Source organism: Protopterus annectens, chromosome 6.part0, assembly GCF_019279795.1.
Source record: "Protopterus annectens isolate FY-2018-M chromosome 6.part0, PAN1.0, whole genome shotgun sequence".
NCBI lineage: Eukaryota > Metazoa > Chordata > Ceratodontiformes > Protopteridae > Protopterus > Protopterus annectens.
Window position 1 is genome coordinate 874461349 of NC_056737.1, and position 24173 is coordinate 874485521.

Consider the following 24173-nt stretch of genomic DNA (forward strand, 5'->3'; position numbering starts at 1 on the left):
CTCACTGAGACAGATGCCTGGTGTCAGAGCCATGGCCTCAAGCTCAATGTCAAAAAGTGCAATGTCATCCCCTTTGGTAAAAACTCTGTACTCATGAACTGCCACATAGTCAGCAATCTACTCAACACTGAATGTGTGATAAGAGACCTTGGGACCCAGGTGGACAGTAGTCTCTCCTTTGATAGTCACATCACCACAGTAGTCAGGAAGCCCTTCTATGTGACACACCTTATCATAAAAGGGTTCTCATTCTGGAAAAAAGAGGTCATTGTTCCCCTCTACTCGACACTCATTAAACCCATTATAGAGTACAACGCCTCTTTTGGAATGTACCTCACAAGACATCTGCAGCAGCTGGAAAGGTCACAGAAGTACCTCACTAAGAGGATTACTGGCCTCAAACAAATGCCCTATACTGACCGTCTCAAAAAACTCCAGCTTTACTCCATAACATATTGCCTATTCTGATGTGATCTCTGCCTAACATATAAAGCTATGTCAAACCCAGAGCTGTTGGACATGCTACACCTAAAGAAATCCCAATTCCTCCGAGCTACATGCTCTAGGGACCTAAACCTTGTCACCACAATAAACAGGACATGCTGGAGGGATATATTCTTGTCCCAGAGACTTCCCATACTCTGGAAAAGGCTACCCATCTATGTCAAGCAAAGTTCTTCATTAGCACTCTTCAAGAAAAATCTTGATGAGTGGATGGGAAAATGGAAATACACCCTGGGGATCACTTCTGTGTCTCTGCTCAACAGTAGCACAGGAAAATAACTTTCTTGGGTGGCATAAGCCAGGGAACCTTGTTGGCTAGGTTTATGTAGGCCCTTGGGCCAATAGCCTGGTACCTACCTATGAACCTATGAACCTATAGGAATTTCGAACATGGAATGCTCGGCAACCCGGTAATTTGGACATCTGTACTTTGTTTTTCCATCTGCAGGGCATCCACGTTCGACATATTGATAGTAAACCTATACATATATATATATATATATATATATATATATATATATATATATATATATATACACACACACACACACACACACACACACACACACATATATATATATAATATATATATATATATATATATATATATATATATATATATATATATATATAAAATATAATATACAAAGGTTTCTTTCTGTGTTCTGTGTTGAAATATATGTGTGATACAAAATGTTTTATAAGTAGCAATATAATCACTGATCAGTATGTAAGAAAAAAAATTATTTGTAGACAGATTGTGAATAACGACTCCTCACTGCTATACATTTCTGTACAGAGTATTTACTGTTAAATTGAGCCAAAGCTGTTTTCCACAAAATGCTAATATAAGTACTGTAGTACATATTATAATATAGTTGTTTTGTTTTCTGTATGTAAAGCAAGTTTAGTCAGAAAATACTAAAAATTAAAAAGTATTTTAGTGCATTTATGTGAATTGCAGTTCTTCCATAATTCTGCTATGCAGCAAATTAACACAAGCTGCTGAACAGTGTTTTTGTTCATCGTCTGGGAGAGCCATGGGAGAAGTGCAGAACACCTCTACTGAAGCATGCTATGTTTATCAGGTTTAGAAATAAGGGCATGCCACCTCTAACAGGCCCAGTGATTTAAAGCTTTAGCTGTCTACTGGAGATCTGCCATCAACTTGTAGAAGTGACTTGAATTTCACATGACACACTCTGCAGAATTTTTCAAACTAGTAATTCCCCAAAGTATTGCATTTCAACTGTAAAATATGGCCAAATCGGACTTTTTTTTCTGCAGATGCTATTGAGTGCAGTGTCTCTACTGGCCAAGATAGAGATATGAAGTTTGCTGTTGTACCATGCTGGTACTAGAGGCTTATGTTGCTTTTCATGCTCATTTAGCTGTGAACTCCTGCCCTTTTTCATGTAAGACTGTAGGTAGAAACACTTCATTGAACTCATAACTTTGATATATGGATCTGTCATTCAGAGACATGACAAGTCCCTGTGCAAAGTTAGCTGTTAAAATAACATTCCTGGTAACATTTGCTGACGTTCTTTAAATGAAGACTATGTTAGATTCTGTGAGTTAAAGGCTGACAGGCGTGAGAAGAAATTATGGGCTATGTAGTGTGGTTTAGTTTGTGTGTGTGTTTGATTAACAATAACAGAAATTGGAATGAAGACGTGACATCTGGAAATATCTCCAGAAATGCCTAGTAGACTGCTCATTGATACTGATGTACTTGCAGGTGTTGTCATGGGTGATTGATGACTATGGATTTACTAATTATGCATATCATTATTGTCAATCTGGAAAGATGAGAAATTCATCTACAGCTTTTTAAATGTTTCAGAAGTGCTTACTCAAAATTAGGAGAATTTTGTGCCAATTAATGTTAAATAGAGACTGTTACAAAGAAATCTTGGTGATATTGAAGTGCATTAACCCACCAGATGTGCAGTAGCAAGCGCCACCCAAACCCCGCCTGACACATTGCAATGTAATTAATATTCAGCATCTGTGCTGAAAGCAACCCAATGTTTTATTGTAGACATTCACTACCAAAAAAGAAATGTTTTACTAGGGGCATAAAACTAAAATGCCTGTAGTACATCACATTTGAGTCAATCGGCAGAGTTCACACCACAGAACTGTTTCTCTAAACGATACTGTTATTAATGGCTGAAATTGTTTGCAGTACCAGCACCATTGCAGAACACTTGTTCAGCAGGGGGGTGTGGGGGGGTGCAGCACCCCCACAAGGGAGTGCATGGGGGCTTGCCCCCCTGAAAAAGGCGAAAGTAATAGTTTCGACGAGGATGGTGTTTGTTGTGTGCATGGATTCTGTGTCAGTCATGGTGTATTTACATATACTGCCGCCTTGTCAATCAAACAGGCCACGCCCATTCCTGCACGAACTAACTGGTGGGTTAATACACTTCAATATCTCTGAAATCTCTGCATGCTGGATGAAGTTCATGTGTCTTGGAACCAAGTCATCTACCGCACACACACCCACACACACACTCAAACACATACACATACACACACACACTTGTACATGCACAGAAGCACACAGGCAGACACACACGCATACACACTCAAATGCACAGAAGCATACACACACACAAAAACACACACACACACACACACACACACACACACACACACAAGCACACATGCACACACATGCATGCATGTGTGCATACACAGACACACAGGAGCACACAGAAGAGGTATGTTTATTTTCACATCTATCTATCTATCTATCTATCTATCTATCTATCTATCTATCTATCTATCTATCTATCTATCTATCTATCTATCTATCTATCTATCTATCTCTCTGTCTCTCTATCTCTCTATCCATCTATCTATCTAAACAACAATAGAGAAAGAGGCCGAACCACAACTTCTATAACTTTATGTAATCATATCCCTGGTCTTTGCAACGCACAATAAAAAAAGTAAATAAATAAATCAACAAATTCATATATACATACATATATACATACATACTTAATTAAATAAACAAATAATAATTACTACAGTACTACAACATCTCTTTGCTCAAATAAATGGAAACTCTTGAACTCTTGAATTATTTGATTTTGTGAGCACTTGCATTGTTATCAGTATTAAAAATGTTAAGTGTTGACTTTTAAAGTATCTTTAAGCAAGAGTGTAGGCTTGATGACTGACTCACTGGTTATTAGATCACAAATGATGGAAAATATTTTAAAAAAGCAATACTTCAGTAAACACGACCATTCAATCAACTGCCTAAAGAAGGCAGACCCCAACTCCACCCCACAGAATCCATGGTATTACTCACAAGGCAGTTTCTTTGGGTCTAATTCACTTAGAATTTGTTACTCATTCATGATCTAATGATGTGTGCATTTGTCAAAGACTGACACTCGTACATATATATATATATATATATATATATATATATATATATATATATATATATATATATACACACACACACACACACACACACACACACACACACACACACACACACACAGAACTGAGGAGGAGCAGCTGATCTGTGATATATATAGCAATAAGTAGCCTTTTTTCTTTTTTTTTTTTTTTTTTTTTTTGCTTATTTGTAGTAGTTATTGCTTATTTTAGATATTTATAGCAGTTTTATTGTATACTGCATACTTGTACTGTATTTCATAGCTATTGGCTCACATGTGATAAAAATTTCTGTAGTGTCCCACTCACCCTCTCTATTGACATCTTGTCTTTATATCTGCTGGCCTTGAAGTTGCCTACCGCTACTCTAAATTTGATCTTGGACACTCCACCCAGTCTAGTGTCATTAGCTCATTCTACCTAATACAGAGAGAATATGTTCTTCCTTTCTCCCTTTCTAAAAAAAAAAAAAAAAAAAAGTCTGAATATCCTTCTGTTCTGACTGTGCTTCTCAAACATTTTGGAAATATAGAGTATATTTTAGTGCATTTATTAAAACTGTATTTGCCTTAATATTGCTACAACTCAAGTGCTCTAGGTTGCACTGCATCTGAATTGTTTTGGTGTGTTTTAGCTGCTTTTCTGTATATATAGAGTTTTCTGTATATGTAGACTAGCTACTTATTCTACCGTATTACTGCCTCTTAAATCGTTTTTCAGTTGTGAACTTGCCTTGTTTCATTTAAAAAGTTTTAAATTGTTAATTTTGTAGAGTTTTTATTGTATTTACTGTTTAGGGTAACACACTCAAGTGTGTTAGCCTTTTCTGTGCTTATTTAGTGTATTATTGCTTTGTTTAGCCTGTTTTAACAAAAAAAAATCTTGTTTGCTCGTTTCCCACCTTTCCTAGCTAGTATAGTCCAGATCCCAGGCATTGCTGGTTTCAGGACTTTATTTTCTGTGTTCATAGCTATCCAGACCTTGCTGTGGTAGAGTGAAGTCTTACTGCTTACCAGTGGGAGTGGTGATCATTGTACTGCCAATGTAATACTAGAGGAGTGGTTTCCAGCTCTGAAATTGTAATTTTATTAGCCATTTTAGGCTGATTACTATCCCTTTCAACTTTCTGGCTTAAAAACACTCGTTTTTGCCATTTTTTGCATCGTGCAGCACCGCCGGGTTATGGTTAAACTATTCCAGGTGCCAGAAAGTCTTCTCTTCAAATTCTCCCTTAGAACTAGCTGGTTTCTCAGTAGTAGCACTAAAATCTGAACCCCTGTGACTAGCACTTGCTCTAGAACCTACTGGAAAGCACTACAAAGCCTTAAACTGATACAAGCACTCAACTCTCCTTGTTAATAAGGAAAAATTAATCGTAGGCACTAAACAGCCTATAATTGCAAAGTACCTTGCAAATGTAAGGGAAAACAGCTCTTGCACTTTACCAAAAAGCACCTAAACAGGCATGTTCAAGGGTCAGCTTCTGGTGATTTTTCCTGTCCACCTGGTGAATCTGGGCATACTGGGGCAATGCAGTAACTGCCTCATGTACACAGACAGCCCTCTCCTCCTACTACCCAACACTACAACCTGCAAGAGATGCACTTACATAGCCAAACTGGAAGCAAAGCTCTCTCCAGCCAAGATTGTGCTAGGCAGTCAAGAGGAGAAGGTTAACACCTGCACTACTCCTCAAGCAACACATAGCCCTTCAAAACCTACACCATCAACACCCACACATAGTAACACTAAACCCACATATGCAGAGGCCCTTAACATTAACCTGCCCAAGCAACAAGGACCTCCAAAGCTGAAATGCAAAGAAACACCAGTCACAACCAAAGTGACACATAGCTCACAACACCAGTGTGCCACCAACAACAGCCCCTAAGGCAAGACAATGTACCCAGCACTTTAGTCATAGGTGACTCTATAGTCAGGCACACTGATGTCCCACTCACCAGGCTGAACAAGGAGAAAATTACAGTCAGTTGCCTGTCGGGTGCCAGGATCTGCCACATAATGCACGCACTCAAGTGACTCCACAACAAGTACAAATACAACTCTGTCATTGTCCATGCTGGAGTGAATGACTGGGGACGTACCTCCCTGGACTACATGAAAAGAGACATGGAAGAGCTCTCAGATCATGTGGCCCAGGCAGGTATGACCCTAGCCCTGAGTAGCATCCTGCCTTCACCCAGAATGATACCACAGTATAAGGACAAAATGATTGACTTCAACAATTGGCTAAGTTTCTGGTGTCATTCAAAGGGGATCCAGTATGTGTCTGCCTGGGACGACATGATCGACAAACCATGATGCTTCACCAGAGATGGTTTGCACCTGTCACCCCTGGGATTCAGGTTACTGGCTAAAGCTCTCACCACCCCTATAGTGCCTTTTTTAGGCAAGGTTCAAAGGACAAAACCACCACTGTAACAGATACAAGAATGCAAAATCTGAAGGTAATGCTACTCAATGGTAACCTCAAAATGCACTCTCTCGAGGTACTCCTGAAAATGGAGAACATCTATATCTGTGCAGTAACTGAGGCATGGTTCAAGGCTCCAGAGAGCACCCATGGAATACCAGGCTACAACTCTTACCACACTTTTCAGCCACAAAACCAAGACCAAAACACTAAAGGTGGAGTAGTGTCCATATTCACCAAGGATATTCACACCTCCAGGCTAGTTGCCCAACACAATGCATCTGAAATTCTCCAGGTGCAACTAACACTAGGTAATACTGCAATCCAAATTGTAGCTTGCTACAGATCCCCCACCATGCCTCAAGATTCTCACTACACCTTTCTAAACATACTGGACAATTTTAAGATACAACCAAACACCCTAATACTGGGTGATTTCAACTACCCTGCCATTAACTGGGAAAACTACTCAGGTACCAACACCTTTTCCCAACGGTTCTTGGAATTCATAAATTCCAGTGCCCTGGATGAAGTAATCCATTGCCCCACCAGGGGCTCCAGTATCCTAGACCTGGTCATTACTATCATGGGAGATAGATGTTCCACACCGGTGGTCACTCCCTCATTGGTTAGGTCTGACCATAAGCAAATCACCCTTGACATCTACATCCCACCCCCACCCCCACCCCCCAGTAAGGAAGCCTCCGTAAAAAACTTCTCCAAAGCCAACTTCATGCTACTCAAGTCAGAAGTGACAAACTTCATGACACCCATGCAGATGGGAGCTGAAAGTTCGACTCCTGAATCCTATACTAAGGCACTGTACGAGCACATCCACTCATGCATGAATCGTGCCATCCCAAATAGAACCAAAATGCTCTCCTCCAAAAAAAGGAAGCCAATTTGGTGGTCCCCTGCCATAAACAAACTATACAACAGAAGAAAGAAACTGTTGCAGAAAAGAGGAAAATCCCAGGATGCAAAAAACTTCCTTACCAGCCTCAGTAAGAAGCTGAGATCCCTCATAAAATCCTCCAAAGCTAGTTATGAAAATAAAATTGCCAAAAATTCCAAAGACAACCACAAGGTATTCTATAGTTATGTCAAGAATCTAAATGACAATGCTTTACCTTACAGCTGCAAGGTACAGATTTAAATATATCATTACAGCCAAGTGTGCCTGTAGGTGTTTCTGCAATTACCTTCTACTGATGGTGTCAAATATTGCTTGTTCATAGTTGCATTATCTTAAAGCATACATGATGGCAAACATAATTTTATTGATATTTGTCCTGTCTAATTCAGCTAAAGAGATATTGAATATTATCTGTATACTGTTTATTTCTATTGTAATAATTTTCAAATTTCTCTAAATATCTCAACATTCAGGTAACGCAAACAGAACTGCATAGCTTCATATGAAAGCTCACAGATGTATGAAGAAAATCCTTCTGGCAGTATGTGCCTTGCTTGAATGGTTGTTGAGCTGTTATAAGCTGTTTAAATAACGTTACAAAAATAATATTCACTGCCTTTATTTTGTCCTATAAAATCCAGTTTAAAGCATCAAACTGAATGAATGCACTAATGTAAAGATTTATTTATCCTGAATAGTTTTTCTAGTAACACTTATGGTTCCAGAGATATGAATATTTGTTTGAACTGTAAGGTGATAAATATACTTTGGACACAAAATATTTTGTCCAGAGACACCAGTGAAATTTGTGGAAGGGGGTGGGGGAGATATGGGAGGATCAAATAATTTTATGAGTTATTGGGATGAAGGTGGTATTGTAGTGTCTGTGAGGAAGGGTTAAGGTTTAGGAGAAGGGCTGGTTGGGAAGGAAGTGAGGTAATGGCAAGAGGAAGTTTACTTGGTTTTGTGGTGTGGGATATCAGATTTAGGTTACTGCAAGTATTACATCCAATATGACCAGTAGGTGCTGCAGAGCAGGTAGGCTTTGGACTACATTTGGCTTGGTAGCCAGATGGTTTTTTTTTCATGTTAAATATACTATTTGGTCAGGGGAGTTTGGGTGCCAGATTTCTAAACATTGCCGGTAAAATTTTCATCACTGGGTATTGTCATGAAGTACTCCCCTTTGTTTTGGACCCTGGTCCTTGGTTTAATTTGTTGGTGGTGGTACATGGGCTGATTGTAGTGATGGTGGTATGTGCCTCTCAAGATGGGGAGTTTAGACTCTAGTGCCTGCATGTTCGGCCTTTGCTCTTTTGTTGTTGATGGTGTCATGGGCCCTTTTATGTAGTTTGTTTGTTGGCTGGGGTTCCTTCTGTTTATGCGGGTCTATATCCGAACATCGAAGTATTAAAACTTTGAATGTTCTGATATCGAACACTATTCAGATTACGCTAAGAATAGCGAAGCTGCAGAACAGCAAATTCATTCCTCGGGAAAGAATTCGGTTGGCCATTTTTGTGACTTCGCTATTCTTAGCGCTGTGGTGGAAAGTTACGGGTTGGGTTCAGGTAAGTGTGCGATTGTTTGTACGTTAGGGTTAGGGGCGGGTTAAGTGAGTTAGGGTTAGAGCGTGGGTTAGGCATGTATGCGATAGTGACAGACTTTAGGGTTAGGGGCGGTTTAAGTGAGTTAGGGTTAGGGCGCGGGTTAGGTGAGTGTGCGATAGTGACGGACCTTAGGGTTAGGGTTAAGGTAAGTGGGTAGATAGTAGTGTATGTTTAGTTTAGTGTAGCGTTAGATGTAGGAATTTAAGTGTATGTTTGTGGTTGCTGTTTGTTTGATGTGCTTGTGTTGTGTGTATGTGTTTCAGAGCAGCAAATTTTTTCCATGGGAAAAAATTTGCTGTTCTGAATGTTCGATATTTTCATGTTTAGATGTTTTGGGGCCGATGAAATAGTGTTCGCTATTTTCATCTTTTGATAACGTGATATAAATGCGTTTATGCTGCATGTGGTTGTTTGATAAGATATCACTTTGGTTCTGTTTTCTCCTTCAAGTTTTTTGTCATAGTTTTATTTCATTATGTTAAAGGTGCAGCCAGGGTATTCAGGCTGTTTTTAGGTTAATGTTAATGTATAGGGACTGAGTCTTGCAGGGTTTAGCTACTCCTTAAGTACTGTGACACTACATTTGTGTCTTTTAAGTCATTAAGGCTTATGTTTAGTTCTTGATCCCTTTGTAACGGAAGTACTGGCTTGGTAAATGCGAAAGGAAACAGCAGTAAGACTGATTGGTTTCAGGGATTAGGTTTTTAGGTTTTCAATGTAGATGTAGGGGCAGCAGTCTGTGTATTCATGGGCTGTGAAGCAACTGCGGATAATATTTAATAGCCTTGCATGTGCATTTGCTGCATTAACCATTGGGATGAATCACTCACTGTGAATGAATTGCAGTGAGTTAGAGGCATACCTCTCAACTGTATACATTTTTGAGATTTTAGATTGTTGCCTCATATTGTTGTTCCGTTCTTTGTGATTGTGGGTTGCTGACAAATTATGGAGGCTTGATCATGCAGTGTTCATGCACTACCCAATGACTTACAGATTGCTTTCAAGATACAAGAATGAATTTGTGGGAGGGTTAGGCTACTAGTCAAAGTCTTAAACTCACAGATATTTGATACAGAGTTTGATTCTTACCTTTGGTCATGGGCTAAGCTAGTAATAAGTCCGCAGATTTATAACTCAATATTTACAGATGTCATATGTTAAGTAAACATATGTTAACACACATCCTGGAATTAATCGTATATGTGCAATATTTAAATCCTCTTACTAGATTGGGGGTGTTGGCATAATGGTTAAGGTCTTTACCTTACAGCTGCAAGGTACAGAGTTGATTCTAGCCTCTATGTTGGGATTTTGTCCCCATATTGTTTTGGGTTTTAACAGATTTTTCCAAGGAAAGGATGAGATATATGCTGGGTGGGGTGAATGATGTTAGTTTGCGAGTTTGCCAATAAGCAGGTAGTTAAGAAAGCCAGAAGTGTTTAAGGCTTATAAAAAAACAATACTTAACACCCCGTTCTTAGTTGTTGCTTTATATCCCTGGCTGATCATGCATTAATTTGTATGCAAGAGAAGTGATTATGGGGGGAGGTTAAGTAATATATGGGGGGGGGGGATGTTATAGTAATTCAGCTTGTAAATTTGATGGCTACTGTTTTCCCTTGTTTTTTTTTTTTTAATGTAGCAATTCTAGCTGAAGCAGAGGAATTGTTTCAGGAAATGCTATTGGGTGAGTCCTTTATGTCAGGTGTGTCTAGTATGTCAAGGAGGAAAAAGCAAACAGAAGCAGTGCAGAAGACTCCAATTACAAGAGGAAAATAAGCCTGGAAGTCAGCAGATGGTGCTGCTGGGAATGTTTCAAACAGATGAGGGGATTTGGATACAATTTCAGGTAATGATGTTATGTCAGGATTAGATAGAAGCAGTGCAGTATTGATGGGTGCTCTGACTGGGAGTTTTAGGGGGAAGAATATACATCAAGTATTTCAAAATGTTGATGTTCCAGGAAGTAGGGTTGATCACTATCCCTTTTGGGTAGTGGGACAGGAGCAGAGTGAAGTGGTGAATGGGGGTGATAGGATGGGATCTGTGTTGGGGACTCCAGGGTCAAGTGTGGATAGGAGTGAGTCATCACAACATGACATGGGGTCTGATTTTGGGATGTGACCAGGGGGCTGGTTAGCTATGCAAGCTTTTGTAACTCAGAAGGGGTGGGTTGGGGGTTCTTGTCACCACATATTCCTATGTCTGTTAAAGAGAAGATATGGAAGGGTGAGGATGTGAACATATTTGAGTTACCTGATGCAAAGGGTTTCCAGCATTTTGTAGAAGCAGACATGATGAATAATAAGGATCTCTTGGCAGCATTGATTCACTTAGTAGGTAATGCATAGGGGTGATTCCAAAATGGCAGTTGGTGTTTAAAGTATTGAGGGATTTGGCTATTTTATGCAGTAGATTTCCCTCCATGATTATCATGTGGTCAGAAATTGTACCACGTTTGGTCTGGAGGAATGCATACAGTTTCATGGGTACTGAGCATGCCCAGTGCTTCATCAGCTTTTAGGTTTTTGAGGCACTCGATGCACTTGCTTATTTGTACTATTGATCACAGGGACTTTAATGATAAGGATCCAATGTGGTTCAGGAAGAATGCCGTACATGTGAGCGAGTTGGGTTTGGACCTGTTCAATGTGCACCTGATGTTGTTTTTAGAAAGTTTGGTGGAAGCATTTGTAGTATTTAATGAGGGGCAACAACCTGTATCAGGCTGGTGGAGAGAGAGAAGCAGGGCTGAGATGTCCCTCTTCTGTTCCCCTCTGGTGTTTATGTTTTGGATCTTCAAAGATGGTTATTGGTAATTGAAGTTAGTGGTGTTATGCTGCTTCTGGTATAAAGTTTGAGTAAGTGGGAATTTGGGGTAATGCTGCTTACATTATGGTGGTATGGAGGTGAGTGGGTAACAATGCCTACTATAATTTGTTAAGTTTGAAGTTATGTATTATATTTGTGATTAATAAATTCTGTGATCAACAAATTCTGTGAATAATAAATTCTGTGACTAACAAATGGTTGGTTAATAAAGGTTGTCTTGTGTCAGGATGGTGTGGTGTGGTTCCTTTGGGGCATCTGGACAAATAATGTTTGGACACAAACACACAAACCCCCTACCCCAAATCCAACAGGGACACCTGTGGGATTTGGGGAATGGGTGGGGGAGATATGGAAGGATCAATGGGATTTATGAGTTATTGGGATGAAGGTGTTGTTGTGGTGTCACAGTCAAGGAAGGTTTAAGGTTTAGGAGAAGGGCTGTTTGAGAAGAAAATAAAGTAATGGTTAGGAGGGGTTAATTGGTTTTATGCAGGAGCCTTTTGGCACAGTCAACTACTACGCACCTGTGAAGCAATGAACCCATGCATGTCAGTACTGGCAAGTGTGTGTGCGTGTGTGTATGTGTGTGTGTGTGTGTGTGTGTGTGTGTGTGTGTGTGTGTGTGTGTGTGTGTGTGTGTGTGTGTGTGTGTGTGTGCGTGTATGTATACCTTTTTATTTTTATTCACTGAATATAGTAAATCCTTTTATATAATATTTACAGCAGCCCTTGTTTTTCATATGTATCCTCATTTACATCAGCACTTTTACCTGCCTGTCATTAAACAATTAATTTACAATTTTATAACAAAACTGTTCATTATGTAATTCTGACTGGACAGTACAGAGGTTTATGGTTATAAGCATCTAATAACCTTTGTGATGTGGTACAGGGTTTAATTTCCCCCAGCCACAATTTGCCTTCTCTGTGTTCATGAGCAAGTCAGTTATTCAGCCAGGACTTCTGATTTAACCTTGTAAAGAGGTGCTTGTACCTAGGGAATTGAGCAAGAACACAAACAAAATTAAACAGAAACGGTTACATTTACTAAATAATATCAGCCATTATTCTTTCTGACTTCTTACCCATGTAGAACTGTCTATTAATATGTTACCTTAATCCTGTCAGATTTAGGAGTGAATTTTCCCCCTGAGTTGGCTTCTTTTGTTTGAAATTATTTCATTGTTCATTAATGACATTTTACAGAAGAAGATAGGTGTTAGTGTTTCATGAACAGAGCAGGGCTGAGAAAAATAAATGAAGAAAGTTACTTTTACAAACTGCCTAAGTATGCAGAACATAAGAACACTCCTCAGAATTTTAAACATTACATAATGTCAGGGTGAAATCTGTACAAAGCTAAAAAGGATGTACTCAGATAACTCAATTTTCTAAAGTACAATAATTTAGCACTTACTCTCTCTCTCTACATACATACATACATACATACATACATACATACATACATGCATACATATGCTCTCTTAATCTCACTTTTAATTTTGGTGTGTTGATTCATAGATTCATAGTTTTCTGTGTGTGTGTGTGTGTGTGTGTGTGTGTGTGTGTGTGTGTGTGTGTGTGTGTGTGTGTGTGTGTGTGTGTGTCTAGCAAGAGGCTGTTGATGGACCTGCAGCAATGACATCAGTGAAATCATTGGCAACCCTTTATGTTAAGTAACCCATTTTCTGAGTTAAGTACCACCATGCAGTCCCACTTCTGCCAGTGCCATTAATCCACATTCATCATAATCACAATGTACATATATGCACACATAACCAGACTAAATTCTGACAAAAAATGATGTGATTAAGTCATTTTTATTCACATCAGCTACTTTCCACATTGGAAGCACTCATCGGTCTCTACAAGTTTGTTTGCTTAAAAAAATATATGGTATCAAAAGCCCTCTAAATCCATATCAGTGTTAACAGACACATCACATATGCATGCCTTATCTATAACATCATTAGCACATTCATTTAATAATTTAATTTGCACAATCTTCATCTCACTTATAAAAATATACTAAGGCAGTTGCATAATAGCAACTCATTATACAAGCCTTATTTATGCTATAATATAGATTTTGGTTCCTTGGTCTTGTATTTGTGTTGCTGAAAATGGAGTTATTTAGTAGACTGAGCAGGACTGGAATATTTACAGCTATATAGTCCAGACATAGACCACCGTGTAAGAGTCTTTGAGTTGCTGAAATGTGCATTTAGACCAAAAGAGTGATTTATAACTAATATAAGCTGCCAGTGTAATTCACACGTTTAATTTACTGTCAAAACTCCCTTACAGTCTGTTTTGACAATCAATTACAACATAGTATAGCCTTCTTAAAGATTGAAAACAGTACTCTGAAACTGTTGGGCACCTTTCTGACTTATGTACTTAATAGTAAGCAAGTCATACAACTTTTGGCATGAGGAATTCAAATTTATAATGTTAACATTTAATACACTGGACTAGACAAGATACTTGTGCTTAAGCAAATCATTAATGGCATGCTCATTTAAAGAATCCATTCTGTTACAAATGATTAAAAAAATAAAAAAAAAAAACAACAGATTAAAATCAGTGGTCACATAATTCAAAGAAATTAAAACAATTAGTAATTTAAGTTGAATCACTTAAGGAAATCACACAAACAACATATAACTAAATATTAAATTAAATACACTGAGCTAACATTGTACAAGTAGAAATAGTTCTTAAAGTCATTAGTCTAACGTACCGTACCAGTTGTGACAGAAAGCAGTTGCGTAATAAATCACAATCCAACACTGAATGAATTGATTGCTGACTACATCCCCTAGGATGGCTAGACTTTGCCTGTCTACTATCTATCCCTTTCTTCCTACAGTGAAAATCAGAGGTTAGAAAACAAAATCTAAAACAAATTAAATCTTCTTTTATTAAACATCTATATACTAAATGACAAACCAACCTTGGATTGTTTCAGATAAGCCTTTTCCTAGAAATTGTATTCTGCTGCTTTTATTTCAGAAATACTGCTACCATTCTAGCTTAAATACTAGATGGTGTTTTAGCAATATATCACATTCCAGGGTGGTTAATGAAGGGTGTTACCAAGAGCTGGTAAAGCCCAAGAGACCAAATGAAGCTTGCCATGAGGAAATGTGGATTTAATACATCTAACCATGACACGTTTTGATTCTACAATGATGATATTATTTAAAAAATATAACTTTTTAAATAATGCAGCTATTTGAAAGGGTTTTTTTTATTTGTCTTTTGCTGGTTGCAATAGGATGGGTTATTCATAAATAACATGCATAGCCACTTAAATGGATTACACATAGTGTTGCTTTTCCAGGCTCCTGACAAGATTGTGATACATAAAATTTAACTGTCCTGTTCCCCTTCAATAAACACATCACAGCAAATGACATTTGATGACCTTTATTAAACTTCCATAAACATAACTTTATTGCTAAATATTTTAATTAATCACAGCATAAGTATCCATATAACTGCTAACTAGGGCAGCATGACCTTGCTCACTCTGAGCGAATAATCAGCATCCTTACCTCTGCTAGCTTATTTTACTTATCAATTAGTGACTCATCGCTCACTTTCACTTCACACTTATTGAGTTAAGCAGCCAACCAAATAAGCAGCATCCTTACCTCCGCTCATTCACTGTCACTTATCAAGCAGCATCCAACCGCTCACTTTAATTTCCCAGCTCCTTGAAATGAATATCCAATGCCAGAGGGGGAACAGAAGATGGACAAGCCTACCTCTCTTCTCTGCCCACTCAAGCTTATAAAATAATGACACAATCCCCTATGTTCCAAAAACAGGGAGGGAGGGCGGGTAGCAAGCTAATGCCAAAATGTGATTCCTTACCAATTACTCTTGCATAAAACGCATTAAGCCCCTCATTACACTTACCTGATTTCCTCGCAATCCTCCTACATTCCCATTTAACTCTTAACCCCCCCCACCTCAACTAGCTTTCTTCCCCTATCTTCTTAATTCCCATTACTATTTCTGCCTAACCCCCACCTGAAGATGTCCCGGGACAAATTGGTTTGTTACCAAACCTCATTTGTCCTGGTCCCCTTCAATAAGCACATCACATCAAGTGAAGTTTGATAACCTTTATTAAATTTCCATAAACATAACTTTATTAACCAATATTTTAATTAATCACAGAATAAACATCCATATAACTGTTACCTAGGACAGCGTGACCTCAATCACACTGACCAATCACAACATAAATATCCATAGAACTGTTACCTAGGAAAGCGTGACCTCGATCACACTGACCAATCACAACATAAATATCCATATAACTGCTACATAGGGCAGCATGACCTCACTCTGAGTGAATAAGCAGTGTCCTTACCCCTGCCACTTCTTTTACTTATCAAGTACTGACCCATTGATCACTTTCACTTAATGAATTAAACATCCAACCAAATAAACAGTGCTCTTATTTCTGCTTGCTTACTTTTACTTATCAAGCAGCGTCCAACCACACATTTTAGTTTCCCAACTCCTTGAAATGAGCACCCAACACCAGAGGGGGGATAGAAGAGGAGGAACTAGCCTGTCCCTTTTCTCCACCCACCAGCCTGGTCAGGTTGTTCCCCTTCCTTCATATCAAAATTTCCAACAAAACCTTACAAAACAAACCTAACCGTACATTAAAAGGATTAAGCCAAATATCATTCTGTGTACTGTATCCTCTATGAACCAAAGTATATCCCTATCATCAACCCCCAAAAGCCCTAGCATATAAATACCCAAAGCAACCAGTTGCCTAAACAGCTGAAATTAAACCACTGATCCCTCTACAACAACGTAATACCAAAACCCTTGTATAACATCTGTAAATCAAACATCCACACTTATCGTACTACCAACTGCAGCTTTGTAATTATTCCCATGTCATTACCTGCAAAATGCACCAACAAAACACTAAAATTCCTAACACCATCCAAAACAAAGCAAGCCCACCTGCATGCCCTCCTCCTTAACCTCAATGTCCTTATGCTGCCTGAAGGATTTAATAATGACCAAAATGATATTTTCTTTTCTAAAAGATTAATTTATAAACAATCCAACCACTATAACCACTGTCTATTATAAGACAAGACATCTAATCACCAAAATGGCATTTGCTGACCAGTGAACTACCTCCCTTTCATGACTTCAATACATCCATAAAGCCAATACCCCCCAGAGTGTAATCCAATGCCTTCCATTTCCCAATGCCAACCATTGCAAGAAAACTTATCTTGTCAATAGTCACAACCTCAATCTTAACACTATCAGACCTACCCCATCCCTTCAAACATATAAACCACAGTCTGAGATTTAGTAAAGTCACCTAACCCTGTCACCTGTTCAACTATACTATACAGTTAAATTCAAACCCAACTACCATGCCTACAAAACCGACTCACTCTCAAGTTGCTGTAACTACACCCCAACGATGGACAACATCAAACTCCCCATAAATTATCCCCAAACCTGCTTCATCTTGCCACTGACAAACCTCATCCTCATCCTCACCTGTTCCCACACTACTCCCCAAACTGCATAGAGTCTAATGTGCCTTAATGAGCACCTAATAAAGGAGAATTATCTGCAATCACATTGTCTACCTCTCCAGCGGGTTAAACATCCACCCCAGCAGAATTCATCTCCTTCTGAGCCCACTTCCTTCAGACCACCGACTAATGCCCACTCTGCATGTCCCCATCTGCAAAAGGAAAACTGCAACTCCTCTGCATACACAAACCAAAATTTCTAATGGAAAAAAACTCCCAATCTGATAAAAGTTCATGTTCCTTGAAATGCCACATCCAAAAGGTCTGTCACATATTGCTTGATAACAATTTAATGGATAATAACAAGGCTTATTCTATAAATAAAATTATCACATTCTAACCATCCTACAAGCTTCCTAATTAAAGCTGTTAGTGAGCCATTAAAAGTATTCCATCTTTTACCCATTTGTACCACATTATAAGTGGCAGCATTCCTCATCTTGGAGATGGAAGGAGACAATAATCAGGGTAAAGAAGATGAACTATTCCATACTTCTTCCAATAGATTACAGAGTCTGTGACAGCATCCGTGTTAAAGGGGAGGTTTTACCTAACATAAGCACCCATAACATTACCAAACTTACAACAAGTTTCAGATGAGAAGTATGCATGTATAACAGCACTCATTGCCACCAAAAAGCCACCAGCTTCACTCAGCCCTTCATTCTCACAAAAACAAACACATGCACATCCTTTTCATAGTTCATTTTCAGTTATTAACTTGCAGGAACAATATCAAAATATTGTGTTTACCCATTCTTCCCCTTCATACATACAGGCACTGTGACACCCCCCCCCCCCCAATGATCCACAATCAAAGATGGGAATCAGACTCCTCACCTTGTGTCTATGAGACAAATACCCTATCATTATGTCACCTTTAATGTCTACACTAAGCTAGCTTTGAGATTTGGGAGCTCAAAATCAAGAACACTTTAAAGTTTAAAGAAGAGACCTAAATTATGAGATAAAAACATGTCCATTGTGCCATATCTGGGCAGAAGTAATGTCCACTTACTGCAAATAGCAGTAAAAGTCCATGCAAGCTGTACTTCTCAACCTCCTAGTGCAAAACGTCTGGACAAAGCCATACACAAGTATGCCCCTCAAAAAAAGTGGGACAAGGGTAAAAAACAGGGGCAACTGTTCAAATATTGTTCCCACAAACCCAAAAGTTGCATAGGAAGTCACCCCTGTAGTGTTGCAAACTGCACATAGTTTTCCCAACAGAACCTTCATATTTCTCATGCCCTAACCTACAATTACAAGCAGACTAGCCCAGAAAATTAACCCAAGTGGTTAACCATGTTATTCCCAGTGGATATAGCCAATGTTAATCATTGTAACAGATTTCCTTACAGGGCGACCCCCAAATATTATTCCCACACACTATTATGACCAACTTACATATGTAACATTCACCAAATTAACGCCAGTAGTGTTATTTTGGTTTATTAGCCTTTACAATATTAGAATTCATGCAAACAAGCACTCATTTCTGTATGACTGACTTCACCTTCCAGTGAAGCATGATCACTGCAAAACCTGCAATATTGTCCACTCCTGATCCTCCAGACACATTCTCCATTCATTGAAATCATCTGTGACCTCATTGCACACTACTCCAACAGCTGGAACATCCTCTGCAGTGCCATCCATCCCCTGTCAAGACCACTTCCTTCAAGCCATTGGCTGCCATCTGCAAAGAAAAGACAACTGTAATTACTCTGAAAGAGAGGGAGAAAGAATCAACAGTACCCGACCCCAAACCCACCCTCACAATGCCTCCCTTCCCAATGAAAGCCAGGAAAAGACAACAACTGCACTACAACATTTACAGTACAAAGCTAGTCACTCCATCAAGTGGGAGATGCTTCCACTGTAAGCAGACCAATCCTCATAAATCCTCAGATTATCCTGCTATAGTCCAAAAACTATGTCCACCCACACTTGACAAACCACAATGAAAAGGCAAACAATGCTACTAACCACCGATTGACTCAGACATCCCGTTGCCCACTTGCAGTACCCAAACCAAGAACAACCACATTGAATCAAGTCCCCAAACCTCCCATCTAAAAGTTTGCATTAGCGCGCATTTTCTGAAAGAACTGTAATCTGAGGTTGAATGTATCTCATTATTTAGTGACTTCTACCTCTAAAATCAGGCCATGCCATGAAACATGTAGAGATTTATCCAATATCAGCAGTTAATTTGGAGATGGCATTTTCACACAAGAAATACAGATTTTGGAGGTATTACCTTGAAGATATTCAACAAATAAGACAAAGGGGTCCATATTGTATGTTGTATTACTTTTGGAAAGAAGTGTAGGAGAAAATTGCAACTTTCTGGAACACTACAAATACATCTCAGTTCTGTTCCAGTACCGGTGCAGTGTCTAGCAATTGCTGACAGTTTTGTGAGACAGCGTTATCCAAGAGTCACCCTTTAGTGAGATGTCTGGTACTGTCATAACTGTCGCTGATGCAAAATTAGCCAACCTTCTAACTGAAATGACTTATTTAATAAAAGATGGAATTTAAACATCCACTTGATATTTTTATGTGACATGTGCCAAGGTATACCCTTAACAAATGAGCTAAGAGTAGCTGTGTCTGTACTAACAATAAGAGGTAACAAGACATTATTAGGAGAAGAGCTATAATATTGAGTTTCCAGTAGATAGGATCATTGTGCAATATAGACAAAACTGTGAGCAATAAAATGCATCGTCATCCTGACTGCATTGTCCTCTATCATAAGTCTCCATTGAAAATACCCTTTTTTTTTGACATTTGGTTTTCACTCTTTATTTACATTACAATGAAAATAAAATAAGAATTACATCAAAGAGCGCACAAACATGATGGAGGTTACCAAGAATACCACGCTTTATTTGTCATCCAACTGACGTAATTGTAACATCCGCAAACAAAAGTACACACCAGTACTAAACCCAAAAAATGCATTCATAATAGTAACTCAGCTGTGTGAAAGAAAGACCTTCATATAACACCACACATCATTGTCAACAATCAAAAAAACACATGGCAGAAGTTTGAAGCTTTGCTGAGAGTGCACACAATAACCTAACAGGTGCGAACTTTAAAATCCACTAATATAAGGAGAACGGACAAGAAGAAAAGGCAGTTGTGGATGGGGAGAGTGAGGAAGGTTAGCTCACTGTATTATTCACACTTTCCTACCTTGTAAGGTTACATCTTTCATAGGGCTTGAAGCCAAGCTCACCAACTGTCAATGGATACAAAGAGCCCATTCCAAATGTGCCACTGTTCACATCCACTTTGGATTCTCTCACAAACACCAGTGTCAGCATCATGGCAAAATCTGACCCTCAGGCTGTGAAATCTGAACAGCTGAAAGGCACAGCCACACTTGAATGGATGCTGTAGTCTACCACCACTACTAACGAATCCAGAACCCAGTCGAATTTGATATAGTGATGTGAATATTTACAGATATGGTGATCTGGTAAATAAATACTATAGTCTCAAATTTAATATGCACAAGGTTACTAAAATGACCATAACTTTTGCTGCTTGCAGCTCTTTGTGGGCTTGCCTCCTGACTAAATAGCAGCTGTAAAATGCTGATAATAGGATAGTAGAAAGTATCATAATGATTACAGAAAACATATCACGAATAAAAAAAAAAAAAAAAAACAGCATTAGGAGCAGCAATACAATACCCAAAAGTGGAGTATGAAAACAGTGCTCCTCACCAACTAAATTACCTAAACCACCCACCAGCTACAATGCCCACTCTTAATGACACATAACTTCCTCACTGGATTTACAATCTCATAAAATTGTTGACGTTCTTACTTTTTCTCCTCTGTTCTTCTCTCTCTCTTTTTTGAAACAACTTTGGCACATCATCTATACATGAACTACCTAGCACTGCTAACTCATCGCCACCCTACAATGATAACACATTTCCAAAAGGCTAGCGCACACACACACACACACACACACACACACACACACACACACACACACACACACACACACACACACACATAAACCACCTGTCTCCTACAACCACCTTATGAACAAATTAAGATTTTTTACTCACACACACACACGCACATGCACACACACACACACACACACACACACACACACACACACACACACACACACACACACACACACACACAAATTTCCAGGGAAGGTTGGTAGAATTTTATAATTGCCCACAACTTTATTTCTGGCATATTAGTGCTACCACTACCCTACATTTGGTTGGAGACTCCATACCATTTACCTAACCATTCTTATTTAGGCAAATATCAATTGTTAAAAATGCTTTTTCACTTAATGTATGCTCTAAACTGACTGGCTAATTAAAGGAACAAACCATAGCTTTGCCAGTCTTCAGTGCTGAATATTAATAATAATAATAATAGTAAAAATAATAGATAATACATAAATAATAATAAACACCAGCCTCAAGATTATAAAAGTGAATAAATGAACTTTACTTATACAAAAAAAAACAGTACTGATATAGATTAAATATGCAGAGGGCAAGACATTGCACAGAGAACTTGAAAATAGCAGTTTTTTATACAGACAGAATATTTAATGAAAAATCAGAGCTATAACTAATGGGTAAACAAATATCTTAGCTGTCTCTTTCTAACTATTTTAAATTAAAATTATATACAATACAGCATTTATAAGATTGTATCAAGATATCCCAAGCTATGACAATACAAGAGTAAGAAAGTCCTCCTGGTTTTACATCTCAGCTCAACATTCTGTTGCCATACAAAACCAGCAATCATCTGATTATATTATTTCTGCAGAGAAACAGGTATAATTATATTACATTATATTATATTAGCTCCCTCCCACACACACACACACACACACACACACACACACACACACACACACACACACTGAGCAATAACACAAGTAACACACAAGAAAGAAAGTAAGAAAACACTAATGGAACAGTTAAGTGGATATTTGTAGTAAATGTTCACATATTAATGGTTGCCCAAGCCAGTTTTCCCTTTGAAATACATTGTAATTGCATTTTTGTCGCTTTTGGTTTTCCTGTATCTAAATCTATTTTTGACTTAATTATATGCAAATAATTAAATCCTTCCTGAGAACTACATACCTTTATGTTTTACACTTCAAAAATGAGTTTTATGCATTTCTTATTTCTTTTCATATATTTCTTTCACAGGGAAAATGTCATAAGGGGACAGATTTTTAGGATAAAGGAAACACATATATTGAAGACTAAAAAAAACTGAAATATAGCTTGCAGGGATGCTTACATTCACAATTAGGAAAGAAAAATATATCACATTTTAATCAGTTTTTCTACACAGGCATTTTAATCAGTTATTCTACACAGATAATGCACATTTTCTCTTCTCCCTTCTTCTTTGATGGACAGTGTTAAACCAAGTCTGCTCATCAGCCCACAGTCAGAAGGGGTATTTATTTATATAAATGTTTCTTTCATACTTGCTAGATAGGGTATATTAACATGCTATGCTAATGAAGGGATCACATATGCATGCTAAGGGAGAGGCTTGTGTGGTTGTAGTAGCGAATTTTCCTGTACTACATGCAATGTGTTGTCACATTTGTTACTTGTGTTATTGCTCAGTGGTGAAATGCTAAACAACATATCAACACAATTTTATCACTGATTTATGTGAAATATTTTGCTAGGAACACATCGGCAGGAGAGGAAGTGTCAAGTCATGCTCTTACACTGAAGCAACTGTTAGTATGTGGTTTTGCTAGTGTGATTTATGAGGAGGGGACCATCCCACACACAGGTGCCTACTTACCTTGTGAACTGCAACCAATGGTGGGAAGGATCATCTGCATATAAACTCTGTACTCAGAATACTGACACAAAACAATGGGTTAAGACCAAGTACAGGGTCTTACCCCATTGTGTGCCTTTTTATGAATCCAAAAGGGATTTGGTATATCTTTTGCTTTATAACACAACCATTTCTTTAGTGCAATGTATATGTATCCCAACATTAAACATTTTGACAAATTGGAGAAGGCTTGGTGGATTATTACATGAACAAGTCTAAGAAAAGAAATTTGCTACCAAAATAAATGACTGCAAAATCAATGTACCTAACAGTAATGCTACTGTTTAAAGTAATTCAAAGGACTATAAGATGCTACTCCACATTTACATTTTCATTAAGCAGTATCCCCATCACTAAGACTCAAATGTCATCATTTAAAACATACATGCTTTTCCTTGGATGCATATAGCAAAAAAAATAAATAAATAAACAGTGGATCTTATTTGCCATTTATTATTCACAGATTAAGAGTTTTACTTATTTCTCAGAGGTTAGCCATGGTGGTGCAGCAGTAGCATTGTTGCCTCACAGCAAGAGGTTCTCCCGTTTGATTCTCGAATGGAGCGCCTTCTGTGTGGAGTCTGCACGTCCTCTCCTCCATCGAGTGGCGTTCGAAAGACATGCGTAGAATGGGTGTGCCTTCATTGAAGCTTGGGCATCGGGCTGGCACCTCGGCACCCGTAAAAAAAAAAAATCTACTGCTAATCATTAGCGGACCGGAGTTCTGCTGTGGCGACCCCTAGCCGGGAAAAGCCGAAAGAAGAACAAACTTACTTGGAAGAGGTTAATTTTTAAACGTCACATTTATGGTACTTAAACATGTCAACCTCCCATTTGGAAAAATATTATTTTGAATTATCTGACAAGAAAGAAAATTACTTGCATTTGTGAGTAGCTAGAAAATATCTGATAAGATGACAATTTAAAGGATAATATGAAAGGTTTTGACAGCTCATTATATACAAGACA

The 24173-nt window shown here is 38.4% G+C and overlaps 1 protein-coding gene across 1 annotated transcript in view; it reads right to left on the reverse strand.

Annotated features, from left to right (window-relative positions):
• The window catches only part of DYNC1H1 (dynein cytoplasmic 1 heavy chain 1), a 3754902-nt gene that overhangs the window by 2946808 nt on the left and 783921 nt on the right, over positions 1-24173 (reverse strand). The window contains exon 20 of the mRNA XM_044073590.1: positions 16745-16753. Coding sequence (XP_043929525.1) covers positions 16745-16753 — 9 coding nt within the window. The remainder of the gene's footprint in view (positions 1-16744; positions 16754-24173) is intronic.